General features: G+C 40.7%; 2 protein-coding genes across 3 annotated transcripts in view; one reads left to right on the forward strand and one right to left on the reverse strand.

Moving 5' to 3' along the window:
- Nucleotides 1–10,615: 10,615 nt before the first annotated feature.
- LOC115770777 (BUD13 homolog) lies at nt 10,616–12,549 on the reverse strand. Its single transcript, XM_030716197.1, has one exon. The coding sequence runs from the start codon at nt 12,467–12,469 to the stop codon at nt 10,616–10,618; it is 1,854 nt and encodes a 617-aa protein (XP_030572057.1). The 5' UTR covers nt 12,470–12,549.
- A 53-nt stretch (nt 12,550–12,602) lies between these two features.
- Nucleotides 12,603–14,035, forward strand: part of LOC115770776 — a 34,454-nt gene continuing 33,021 nt past the window's right edge. Inside the window, exon 1 of one of the 2 annotated variants that reach the window (XM_030716195.1) lies at nt 12,603–13,070. The gene's annotated coding sequence lies outside the window, so the exon portion shown is untranslated. Of the gene's footprint in view, nt 13,071–13,730; nt 13,822–14,035 lie in introns of those variants that run through there. The other variant, XM_030716196.1, reaches the window with a different exon arrangement.

The raw sequence follows: 14,035 nt of genomic DNA on the forward strand, positions 1-14,035 counted from the left end.
CACCTAAAGCAGACGCCTACGCCGCGACTTTCGAGGCGTGGGCGTAACGGCTGACAAGCGCCGGTTTATTTATTTTTCTTCCTTTTCTTATTCCCTCTCACCCATCCACTTGGCACTTTCACTTTTCCTTCGTGAAGCATGGTCGTCGTTGTCGGGTTCATGGCAGTCCGAAACATCGGGACCTTGAACACTTGTGGGCGTCGCCAGTGTTGCCACTCCGCCACCCATAAACTGTGGGCGTTCGCTTTTCGCAAGCTACTTGTGTATTCCTTATGCTGCCGCGCGCGTTCATTTTAATTAAATGCAAAGCATTTGACGAGCCACAGCATAAATATGTTTTAATTAGCAAACAGCCATCACGTTTTAAGGGTCTGGCAACGCCATTCGCAGAGCAGCAACAGCCAAGAAGTGTACATACGATGAGTATGCACAATCTTTTGGTACTACATATTATTAACCAATATTCTAGGGATTCAGCAAGGATATTTTCAACTGTCGGCACCCAGTGTATTACTTTGCCTAACTTGTTTTTGTTATGAATGTGAAGAAGCACAACAAAAATGCGACAGCAGACTGGCAAAGACGTCAAGGACATGGGGCTGAGTGAAGGCTGCGTTTGTCACTGGGGTTTGTGTGCAGAGCGTGGGCTTTTATTATGCGAGCGCATGCCAGAAAGAGAGTGAAAGCGGGAGAGAGCAAGAGAGTGTGGCTGTCCAGCGTTTGCCTAAGGATTTCAAGCGAAATTCTGCGTCGTAATTTTTCAATATGGCAGCTAAAAATCCCCACAGCAACCCCCACGCACGCTAGCCCCATTCCAAGAGAGGGGCGGAGGTGGCAGCCGGCAAATGCGTACAACGAAAATAAGGCATATATACATATATATAATATTATATACATATATTATGTAGCCTGGATGGACGTACGCAGACATTGTTGGCGTTGTTGTGACGCGTATCGATTTGTTTATGTTTATTAAATGAAAATTCACAATGGATCAGTTGGAGCTGAGGGATGGGGCTGCTAATTGGTAGCGGTAAGATGGTGGGAAGTTTTCAAACTCTATTCGCATGGCTGGGCCATAAAAAGGAGAAATCAAATTTGATAAAATTTCACAGATTTTTAGTGGGCAGAAAATTTGTGCGTGTGTGTGTGTGTGAGAGAGAAAGAGAGATAAGCCTCTCATTACAAGTCCTTATGCTCGCTTTGAAAGTTTGAGAAGCGCAAAGAAAGGAGTGTTGGGTTGCGGAGTTGCAAATACCAAGAATAATAGATAAAAAGCGCATTTATTGAAAATATATAATTAGATTATGTCAAATTAAAAGATTAGATATATGACAACATGTCTTAATTAATTGCTCAGCTTTATTTGATTTCCATGAGATGCAAAGTATGATAAGACATTAATATTTAGAGTATCAAAGATATTTCATGTCAAACTTAAGGATTGTTAAAAGATAATTAATAAAACTAAATCATATTCTGATTTTTTATCATTTTAACTAGTTTAAGCCACACATTAGACTGCTTTATTTAATGATCAGATATATTAAACTTTTTAAAAACTATCAATCTGTTATATTGACGAACTCACATGCACTTTGCATGTGATTGAAGCCGTTCAGCAATTTACTCAAATAAATAATATTACGATAATTTTTTTTTTATTTTTCCTATTTTGTTTTTGTGCTGATTCGTGCGCTTAGCGTTCATTGGCCCCTTTTAGCAGCGCACAAATTATATATCTCTGATAAAAAAAAACCAACACAATAACATTTTCAGCAACTAAGCGTTTTTCTATATATTATAGACGTATAGGCCAAAACGTAGACGTAGTGTAAAGCCATTGACTTTTCCACAATGCTTAAGTCAAGTTCAGGGCCAGTTGGAGCTGCGCTATTTGGTCATTTTTTCTTCTTTTTTTAAGCAGTTGCCTTATCGAGTTGCCAAACACATGACAACCAGATATATGACCATTATCTGAGGCAGTTATATGTGCAGCAGATATAGCATATTGTCGCTACAGTCTGGCACGTCATAGCGACAACGACAACAAATAATTTTAGCTGCTTCATAAAGTCCAATTTGAATCATCCAAGGAAATTAAATTATATTATGCAAATACGCGTGACAATGTCAAGCAAAATGTGGGCGTTTTCAGTGATTATTTGGCAGCAGATTTTAACGTAGCTGCCGCATTGCTATAATTATTGAGAACAGCTAATATTGTACTTAATGTGGAAATTTACATTAGTAGCATGTTGTTGAGAAGCGCAGAGAGAGCCGCTGTGCCATTTGGCAACATGATAATCTATTATAAATAACAACACCTATCTAGCGTTATTCTGGTTTCTTAATAGAATTCGTATATTTTCTTCATTATACTATCTAGTTTCCTTTCTCTACAATGATATTTCAAAATGTTGTTGTTCTATTCTGATTGTATTCAAGATAAGTATGCGTATAGATAAGAATGAAGCAACTCGGCAACGAAAGGCAGAAATAAGTGTACTCACAGAAACCATTCAAGTGGTCTCTCACAAATTTCACAACAAAAGTCAAATAAATATATTATTTTAATCTGAATAAAGTCTTTTATGGCAAACACTCACCTTTTCAGTAACAGCTACTATAAAAACCATTTTTAGGTAGCTTCTTAGTAAGAACAGGCAGCTGTCTATAAGAAAAAATAAAACAGAGAGATATAAAACGTGGAAGTGAATTGTGTAAAATATTTAATATGTATTAGAGATTCTGGAAACTGCAAAAACCAACAAAATGCATTTTTATACCCGCCCCAAAGTTGCCAGAAATGGGTAAATTTGGCTTAATGCAAATTCAGAGAAAAATGCTGTAAAAATGTTATTTTGTTGAAAAAATAATTTTAGATTTAGTAGGAAACATCCTTACCTTGAAAATGTACAAAAAATATAAAGAATAAGAAATAAATCCAAACGACTTACTGCAGGATTCCTATCTTATCTTTTTTTTCTCTGAGTGTAATTTTATTCCTTGAGACTCCAGGTTTCATTTGAATTTGAATATTTTTAAATTAAGTTTTTAATAAACATTTAGCAATAAAAGTTCTTAACATTTAAATGTATATTTTATTATTAGGTACGGGTATAAAGCTTTCGTATCTTTGTTTATAGCATTTTTAATAGGAATATATATGCATTTAAGTGCAAAATATATGTGCTGAAAAACTTGTGTGGGTCTCAGTTCATTGATTGCAGACGACTTGGACGACTACAGCAGCAGCAGCAGCAGCCGCCTATATGTTTTCTATATGTTTGACAATGCGGAAGCTGTTGAAATATAACAAATCCAAGGCGAGAAACAAAGAGAAACTGCATGTGCATGTAAAAGATATAAAAATGTATCTCTCGCCGTGTGTCTGCAGTTGCAACAAAGCGCAGACAGGAGGTCTATGTCTATATATATGGCAGATATATGCAAGTTCACGATCTGGCAAGTAATTAATGGATAGCACTTAGAGTGTTAATGTCAGCGTAGGTCCCAAAAGCCACACATCGAGGAAACTTACCCGAAAAACCAACAAAAGATAAAACGGCGACAAGCGAAATGCGATTAAGGAAAACAAACGAAGCGAAAGATAGACACAAAGATAAATCGCGCGGGGGAGTTACAAAAAGTCAATGCGAACAGATTACTAAGATGCCCGAATAACTATCTAAGAAACAACAACAAATCTGAAAATAAAGGATCTAAGAGCGAAACTCGAAACCGGAACACGAATTATACGCGACGCGAACGGTCCGCTGCCAGGAGTAGACACAACCGACCTGTCCGAATTGCACTCGATAACTGTGTCAGTGTGTAGCGATGGAATGCCCGTAAACTGAGTAATAAAGAGAGAGACTTCAATAGAGAGCGAATGCAAGAAGCACACTGGATGCGAGACTCTCCTGTTGGATTTGTTGGCGGCGGCGGGGCAGATTGGAACACAGCCACCACCAGCAGCAGCAACACCATCAAGAGCACCACCACCACCGCCAGCTAGAGAGCAAGAGAAATCGTAGGTTTGTGTATCCTGGCATATCCTGGCCAGAGACGCGGAGATAATAAAAGAAAACTATAAAGGAGTTGTTCAAGGCACCACGAAGTTTAGATACCCTCGCCTTCCTGTGACAGATAAGCAATATAATATTTATGTATGGGAATTTTGTTAAAAAAAGCTATATGATATGGCAATCTGACGATGCAGATATATATCTACTAAAAGAAATTACCCTGCAATGCCCGGCTCAAATTAATAATGTTGACAATTCAATTGTATCGTAATTGTTTGTAGAATTCGCAAGATTAAACCGCTTTCCCTAAGCCCTCCCAAGGCTCGCAGAATCTATTAATTACCAATCCATTAAAATCAAAACTTTAATAAAAGCGTCAAAAAAAACAAAATATTTTCCGACTAACAGACAAATTACGAATTTATAGAAGACCACATATTTAATAATTTTTGGGGTCTGCTTCCATACAAATCTCAGATTCGAAGCTCTTAAGATTCAGGCTTTACATCGGTCACCAATCAGTCAGTCGAGACAAACTCCTTTATATATATGTATATATACTTCTATCAACCATCAGTTTCATCAGATTATTATTTTGCAAGGGTATTTGGAAAAGGGAAACCCTTAATAGACAAAAACTAACCCCAAAAAGGCTGTTGAATGCTTTCTGAGTATTCTTAACTAGCATAGCGAAATCTTCAGGCCTTTTCCTTCTGTTTTGAGTCGATTTACTAACGTGTTTGGCCAGCAAACGTCGCGGGGTGGAAAGCGCCGGAGGCCCAAGTTCCCGGAGTGTGTGTGTGTGGTGTGTGTGCGAGTGAGTAATCGCCTGCGCCTGGCAACAGGACTCCTTTTTTATAACTTCAACATTTATTACTCACTTTTACTGGAGTAAACACATAGACCACAGCAAAGTACAGTAAAACTTGCCATTTAGGTGGACAAAAGATGAAAACAAGCGGGGGCTTAGTTTACGAGGGAGAGTAACAGGGTATTAGAGGGATAAACTACATTAATTATATAATTTATTTCTAAATCTGTAACTAGCTATACATGATTTGCTATTACTCTCACACATACCCTTGATCCCAGACTTTTGTGTTTTAAATAATGGATAATATTTAACTCGAAACTCTTATGAATTCAGGGAACTTACAAATAATCGTATTCCATTTTAATAGTTTCAAAATTACCAACAGATTCAGACACCATCGTGTATGTACATAAGCTTCTTTATAGTGTGATAAAAAGCGAATTGGAAAAACGAGAAAGAAAAAATATCTTCAAAACGCCGAATATTTAATACCCTTATAGATATTTGTTTTACGGTGTTGCAGTCATGTGAGAATATTGAAGATCGTAAGTGCTGAGTTTTATGAAAATATATTGGAAAACAGAATATTTTGACATAAAAACTAGTTTTTCGGTGGATAGTATATGAGTAGTATAGTATAGTAGTATATATATGCGATATTGATAGGCTTTGGTTCATTGGTAAGCATCATTGGTTAACTTATAAATAACGAATTTCGTCAAGATAACTTCTTAAACAGAAAAGTATTCCATAAGAGAACCTACCTTTCCATTGATCGTTCCCATAGCAGCTATATTATATGTTGATAAGATTCTGCATACATGAGGAAAGAAATGTAACTTTAGATGCCAAATAAGTTTTCCATAAGAGAACCTACTTTTCGACCGATCCCACCTGTGACAGCTATAGTTATGCGATCTGGCTGGTCCAGACATATGTACTGCCTGCAACAGAAAGACTGCATTTAAACAGACAGTCGGACCATATAGACTCGGCTGTTCATACTGAACTAAAATTTATGGGGTCGGACCCGTTTGCTTCTATGGGTTACACATTTCATGACAGAATTATAGTACCCTCTACAAGGGTATGACAAGAGAAGGACACAGGTTTTGTTGAAAATCAAATAAGTTTAAAAACAGTTCATTGGAAAATATTAAATTTCGCAAATCGAATGACCTACATTGTATTCAATATTTAATCATTCATATGATATCACATGACTGGACATTAATTAAATTGAATTCCTAGAAATACAAGAATCATCTTCTTGCTTACTTCCCACCCCTCGCCAGCTATAGAGCTGTGTATGTGTATGTGTGTGTGCGTGCGTGCATGTGTGTGAGGACAATTGTTATCTAACGTTAAATTCTCACTGAGCAGAACTTGTGACGCATGCGAACAATGGGTAAGAAGACAACCCGCTGCCCTAAATGGAGTCGGGAAAGCATCTTTAGGAACTAGGATTATTATTATGATTGTAGCTCGAACGCTTTATGCCAATTCGAAATTCCAGTTTGGCCGAATACAAAGGCGCTGCACATAAAAACATTAACTTTTGTCCCACTGCCAGGGAGGGAAGCTGAAAACCAAGCCGAACTGAGGATCTTCCAAGCAGTTTGTGCGCTCCAGACAATGGCAAAGACAATAAAAGTTGAGGCAACCCTGTTTCGGCTTATTTTTATGTTACTTTTATGTTTTTCCAATTTTTCACGAGCAGCGATTTACGTGAATGTGTGTAAAGTACTTAGGTGCGCTTTTCCCTAACCCCCTCCAACCCATTCCGCCGCACTCCACTCGGATGCCTCCCTCCGTCGCTGAGCAATTCATTTCAATAGAAATGTAAATAACAAATTTTAATAATAATTGAAATGGATTTGCCAAGGAAAACCCTAAGGGTGGATGCAGTCCATCCATCCCATTCCAGAATTGTGTGTGGCAACCCACAGTTAACAGTTCCTCGAGACATTTTCTACTATGCAGATCGAAAAGTTTTCAATGAAAATCTGGAAAAATGCGTGCAAATGACGCGATGATTTATAAACTGTTTTAAATCGCTTCAATTGAATTGAAAGAGGTTTTCAATCGATTTTACGGTGCATGCATAATTGAGATTCAAGGAAATAAACACACGGAATACCTAAAGATGATTTGTAACCCTCCCATCGTGAGCGTGTGCATCGGGTATGCTAAAGAGTCGGGCAAGATCGATCGGTTAAAACAGCTCAAGAGTTATCGAAACTGTTCACAATTTACTTATAAGTTTTGTAAAGTTACGTTAAAGGGGTTAATACGTGAGGGAAACTAATGAAACTATTTATTCAAATAATTTGGGCCTATTCGAAGAAGAAGTTCTTGAGTATATACTTGAGTAAACGGATCAATTATGATAATTATTATATTATTATTAAATATTATTGTAAGTTAAATATATTGAAAATGTACAAAAAAAGGAAAGAAACAGCGTTAAGTAACTATACAAATTTGTCAAAGAGTTCCGACGAAACTATTTCTATTGAATATTTCCCCAGCAAACAAATTTTTGTAAGGAAACCAATCTTCAAAATAATTAAATTTAAAGCCAGGTGAGGCCTATTATATTCTTCAGGCATAGTCGTAGCTAGCTATAAACTAGTTAGGGCTGAACCTTAACCAATTTGAACTTTAACATAGCTTAACATTCAAAGTGCTCACTTTTAGCCACACACCACTTGAACTCGGATCACGTAAGATGTGCACTCTTCTAACAAGCTTCCAATTATTTGGAAGATAAATGAACTGAAAACTTTTCTAAGGGAACAACAGAAGATTTTTTGATGAATTGCTACCAAAAATTAACATTAATTTGCAGTGTCAGTGGCCGGCGGCGTTTTGAACCTAACACTTCCTGCCCCCAGGCAACCGGTTACAGCTGGATCCTTTTGCCCTCAGAGTCTATTGTTTTCGTCCAGTTGCGTAGGGTTTTGCACGTGTGCACAAATTAGCAGAACTGGTTCCAAAAATTGACAGGGATTTTGCCTTATGTTTTTCTTGAATTAGGAAAAGGAACCACATGAAAGTAGTTTTGCTCCAGGGGCGCTTTTACCTATTGGCATTGTTCTTAAAGGGTCGAAACAGATGGGCAGCCGAAGGAAATTATGAAAATTCTATTGTTTTCGCTTTCCTAGCGTTTGCTCAGCCTAGCAGGGATTTCAGCGCCGTGTGAAGTCGCCCTAGTAAATATAATCGAAGACTAAGACTAAGTTTTGATTTACGAGTTGTAGAGAGGGAGGGTATAATCAAGATTTATAAATAAGGGAGCATGGTTTCTCTGAAAATCCAAAGCTTATTGGAAATACTGGAAGATTTTCTTGCAATTACATTTCCAATTGAATTCCCTAACGATCGGCCCCTCGAATGAATCATTCGGCGTCAACCACGTGGTGAAAGATTCGACGCAAGAACGCAACGAAATTCCATTCAAAAAAATACATGGAACAAAAGGCATTTGAATAACTCGCCGTACTTGTAGGCATGTAAAGGAATTAAAAAACGCTTTAAAAAACCAGACCGTATTGAAGGAAACGCCGCACAGCATATTTTCACTCACTGCCAAAAGCAAATCAACCCCTCAAGGCTGTGGGCCCCCGGGGGTGCAACCATGTAAGGGGTGCACACGTACACACGGCACAGCGTGAGATGCGTGTAAATTTCTAAGCCATTACAATGTCACTGGGTCCTTGGAAGCACCCTAAAATTGCCAAGGCAAGAAGACATTGCAGGCGAAGTTCCGAAGGACAAGGGTTGAGGGTTAGGCTAAGCTTCAGTCTGAGGGGAGGCAAAGGCGCACGAGTTACCGAAGCATAACTTGAACGAGTAAATCACAATTACGCGCACACTCACACGCAAACACACACATTAATGCTTGGGGATGATTGGACCTGCAATGTGGAGGCAGCCGCAAGCTTTTTGGATTCGAGCTTCCAAGATGGCGATCATTGGCTGGTTAAAAGCTTCATTCCAGGACACAAGACATTAGGCAAACAACTAGAGATGGTATTTCAGTCTGATATTAATTATTTTTTAAAGGCGAAAACACGCCAAAAAATCACTTTTTCTAAATAAGAATGGTTATATACATGTTAATAATAATCTTTAATCAGTGATTGAAAGCAATTACTTTAGTTAAAGAGAATCAATGGGAAATAAAGACAATTTCAATGGCAGATATAATATCCGTTAGTAGAGCTTTTACTGCAGTCAAAAATGTCAAATATTATCCAAAAGAACATTTTCCAAAACTTACTTAATAAAATAAAAGCGCGCTTGGACTTCATCCTTAGATTTCGTCCGGGTTTAATCATCGGCAAAGTACACAGCCCAGCAGCTTTAGCTCATGCTAAAGCTTTTGGGCGAACATATGTATCTGTTTAGTTTTTTAACAATCACAAGTCAAAAGCAAAGAGCAGTTAATTAACGCCTAGCAGAAGCGTCGCTCAGAGAGCTAAAGCTTGTTAGGTTTCTCTCATGACTGAACGATGCGAAGATCAAGAATATGCAAATAGGTGAAAATAGTGCAACTCACACAAACACACACACACACGCACGAAGTCGTAAAGTTGTGGGGGAGGGTCCAGTGCCATGAATGAATGGTATGTGCATAAGTGTGTCATGCAGTGGGAATGAAAGAGAGAGAGAGAGCGAAAGAGAGCGCCATAGATGGAGGGCGCACATATGCATGAGTGTGGCATGCAGCGTAGAAGCTGCACTCTTTGGCACACATTTTGCAGCTGGCAAACTTTTCGCGCCAATTTGCCCGACCACAAAAATGTGTAACAAGCAACAACACAAAATCACAACAAAGCACAAGCAGCAGCAACAACAAATAACAGGTTTACAACGGCTGACTGACCGACTGGTTGCCATGGTGAAGGTTGCAATAGAAGCAGCAGAAGCCAACACACCATAGCAACAACACATTGCAACCAATGTAAAAATGCAAGAAACAACACGTTTTTCGAGCAGCCTTTTTGTGCTTCGTTTTTCTTTTTTTGTGTATTATACTTTGCGTTTATGGCAAACGCTTTATGGTAATTAGCGGAGGCGGGGCACAGCCACACGCACACAATCTTCTTTTGTTACGCTTTGTTCTGTGTAACAACACAAAGCATTTTACACACATGCATGCATGTATGTATATGCAAGTCGAGTATATACAACAATATACAACACAGTATTTATGAGCTAATTGACAGCGCACTTACCTAGCTGCAATTTATGAAATTCTTGCACATTTGCACGAAATGCACAAATTATAGTTATTATAGTATATATTTCTTTCTTTTATAAGAACTTTGAGGCATTAACAGCGCAGCACGCAGGTGTAGTTGAACACTATTTACCATTCGCTTTTGCGTTTGCTATTCTACACACAGGGTTGCATATTGGCGCGCGCACGCGTACGGCGCACAGTGTTGCAAAGCAACGAATCAATGCGCGAGTTTTCAAAATTGCAGTTATCGATTTGCGGCGACCTGGTCAGGTATCTTGCTAAAATAACATATTTAGATGCCATGGATAATTTCGGTTCCAAATTGAGTCCTTGTTATGATATAAGTGGCCAAGTATACTTGATAGTTGAATCGTTCGTTTTTTAACTATTCTACCCCCACACATTACATAGTGTTGTAAAACCAAGCAACTAGGCGCGGCGTTTAAACATATTGGAAGTTATCGATAACAAATGTTATTAATTAAAATATTTCTTATTTATTAACTAAATGCAATAATTTTACATATCTTCCACACTGTACTTGTAAGCCTCGTCCTGTGCCGCTCGCCGCTCATTCTGCTTGTCAAACCAGCGCTGCTCGTAGCCATTGGAACGATCCACTCCATCCCAGCGATAACCGGGCCGTATGCCGTACCGATTTTCCGGATAGCTGCCCTCGTAAACAGGCAGCACGGGCTTATCCGACAACTGATCCCGTTTCTTGCGCTTCTGACGCATATACTCGAGCATGGGATCATCTGCATGCTCCTGCTCACGGAGATGGCGATCCAAGTCCTCGTCGTTGGCATAACGCGCCACAGGTTTGGCCGCCTCGTGCGCCATTTCCTCGTGTCGTGCCCGCTGATCCTCCAGCTGCTTAAGTCCCTTGCCCCAGCGTTCATATAGCTGCTTTTTTTGCTGCTCGTGCGCCTCCTTGCGCTGCTGCTCTGCTGGATCCTCGGCTGCAGCGTCGCGTGCTCGTCGCCCACGTCGGCCCGTGCTGCGCATCTGCACCTCCGCATCTCGGCCGGACACCTCGCTGGACATTTGGTCGAACATGCGTCGCTCCTCGCGCCGTCGCTCATCTGTTTCGGTCTTCAGCGATTGCGCATCCTGCAGACCCGCCTTCTTCCCGTCCAGTGTGCGCATTTGTGCTTGCCCCTTCGGTTTGTGTGTTGGCGGCGGCGATGGCGTCCGACTGGGCTCTACCTTGGCCCAGCGACTTTTGCGCTCTTCTTTTTTGATTCTAGTCGGCGTGGCCCGTCGTCGATCTCTGCTGCTGGATCGACATCGCCTAGGCGGACTTTGATCGGAATCCCGTCTCTTTTTGGGCGGAGATTGTCGTCTCCTGGGCGGACTTTGATCTGAGCTGCGTCTTCTTCGCAGCGGTGAATGATCCGCCTCACGGCGGCGCCTGGGTGGACTTTGATCGGAATTTTGTCGCTTTCTAGGCGGAGATTGGTCTACATCTCGACATCTTCTTGGCGGACTTTGATCAGACCCATTCACTTTAGAACGTTTAACGTCTGAACTTTGATTGCCATCCCTGCCTCTTCTGGGCTGCGATTCATCTACAACACGACCTCGCCCGGGCGGGCTCTGATCCGCATCCCTTCTTCTCGTGGGTGGAGATTGATCTTTATTAGGACGTCTCCTCGGTGGGCTTTGATCGGTGTCCCTTTTCCTCCTGGGCGGCGACTGATCCGCATCACGACTCCGCCTGGGCGGGCTTTGATCGGTATCTTTTCTTCTCCTGGGCGGCGATTGACTTGTATTAGGACGTCTCCTAGGTGGGCTTTGATCCGAGTCACGTCGTTTTCCATGAGGGCTTTGATTGGCATCTAGACGACGCCTTGGTGGGCTCTGGTCAGAGGTGCGTCTCTTGAGGTTATGCGCCGGACTCTGCTCGCGACTGCTGCTACGCTTCTCCAGCTTGATTTTTATGGCGGGTGCGCCGATATTGCTGGGCGACTGCTCATGTTTGATTTTGATTGCTGACGCCTTGCGACCCCACAATTCTGTGTCCCCATCTGCGGGCTCCTGCTTGATGTGCACAGCGTCACCGTTTTCCTCCACTTCTGTTTTGGGTTCATCCTTAACCGCAATGTTGCGCCACTTGCTGCGTATTGCGTCCGGATTCTCCTCGATGTACTCACCCACGATTTGCGGCGCATCCTCGCCGCCCAGCAGCAGATCCTCATCCATTTCCTCGGTGTTTGCATCGTAGGCATCGTCGTCGATGATTTTTACCTTGGCTTGTATGGACTTTTTATGTTTCTTTTCCTTCTTTTTCTTCTTCTTTTCCTTGTCGCCGGACAAATATTTCTTTAAATATTCCTTTTGATTGATTAATTTAGCATTTTGCATGGACATTTCGTCGTTTGTTTTTTGCTATACGATAAGTTGTACAAGCAGCTGCTTTCAACTTATCGATAGTTTTAAGAAGTTAGACGATAACAATTTCAAAATTTTTCTGTATTTATTAAACTAATTGGGCAACTTTGCAGCAAATAAAAGGTCTTTATTTAATTTTACAATTTAAATGTACAGTAAATTTTGCAATGTGAGCAGCGCGAGCCAATTTTGATGGTATCCATAACTGGGAGCAGTATTTTTGAGTATCTCCAAGCAAATTCTCGAGTTGGCAGCTCTGCGCTCAAACACGTGAAGTTAGCTGAGTGTTGTGGTATTTCTTAATATGTGTGGTATTATTGCTGCCTATGCCAAGTTCGGTCACACTGCCACCGTAGTCAAATTACTTTTTCTTGTGCCGCAGCCAATTTAACAATTTCAATTATTAATTTAATTTAATATATCAATACAAAACTAAATACGGAAATCTTGTTGCTCCTGAGTTTGATTTGTTTTTACCTATTTACGTGACCAGTCAAAGGGAATTAAGCAATTATAGTTGCATCGGCGTGAAATCTTGCACGCCGCCGCCAAGGCGGTGGCGTTGGTAACTTCGCACAATGTAAGTAAATTGTGCAGAATAAAAACAGCGCTAAAACACCGTTACACCGCGAGGCTCATAAAGACACACCCAGACACGCGCACAAATCTGTAAGCAGTCATTATCCTTCTCGAGATTTCCGTCGCTTTCCTTTTTTTTTTGTTGTACCGCAAAGGCCGAGCGAAGCGCCAGACGAGAGTGCCTAAGAATTTCAACAGCAAAGCAGAGGCCAACAAAAACAGAGCACTAATCAAGTGTGTTGGCAATTTAAGAGGCAAAAAAAAACGCAACGGCTTGCAAAAAAAATATGAAACCGCTGCAATTTGTCGCCTGAAGAGCCTGTTAAACTTGGCATGTTGCCCCTTTTTTGCGTGATTTGCAGTTATTTTGCATTGACTGCAGCTTGAAATGGGCATTTTAAGTGAAATTTATAGCACAACGTGTGGGCCACTTGCTCTCTCAATCAGCACGCGCTCTGCACGCACACATGCACTATGCATGTGTAGCATGTGCATGTCGCGCTCTATCACTCAGGGAGAGGCAGAGGGAGAGAGAGAGAGAGAGACCGCTTGAGAGCGTACGATTTTTGTTTGAACGTGCAGCATTTGAGTTGGGATCTGCTTAGACTTTTCTCAGTTTGAAAGCAACACGCGCCGCGTGCAGTTCGTTCAGCCGCCTTAATACAGAAAGCTCGCGCAATAAGAAAATAAATTATTCTCGTGCGCTGCCTTAAATCAAAATTCAGTGGCCTCCTGAGTTTTTACAGTTGTGTGTGTGTTCATTGTTATTGTATTTTTATTTCAATTTAATAGCACGCCTAGATGCGTGTGTATGTCCGGTCGCCCGTTTATTTAAATTTGAATTCCCTTATGTTGCCACTGCTTGGGGCAAGCGTTGCCGCTAATTGTTCAAATTTAGCTGCAAGCAATCGCAAAATGATATAAAAAGTTCTGTTTACCGTTATATTTGTGCTTTTTGTGGTTGCG

The sequence above is a fragment of the Drosophila novamexicana genome, unplaced genomic scaffold (genome assembly GCF_003285875.2).
Source record: "Drosophila novamexicana strain 15010-1031.04,08,12 unplaced genomic scaffold, DnovRS2.1 tig00004560-arrow-pilon, whole genome shotgun sequence".
Taxonomy (NCBI): Eukaryota; Metazoa; Arthropoda; class Insecta; order Diptera; family Drosophilidae; genus Drosophila; species Drosophila novamexicana.

Excerpts from the sequence above, each read along its gene's own strand:
- LOC115770777 (XM_030716197.1), bottom strand. The coding sequence starts at position 12,469 with ATGTCCATGCAAAATGCTAAATTAATCAATCAAAAGGAATATTTAAAG.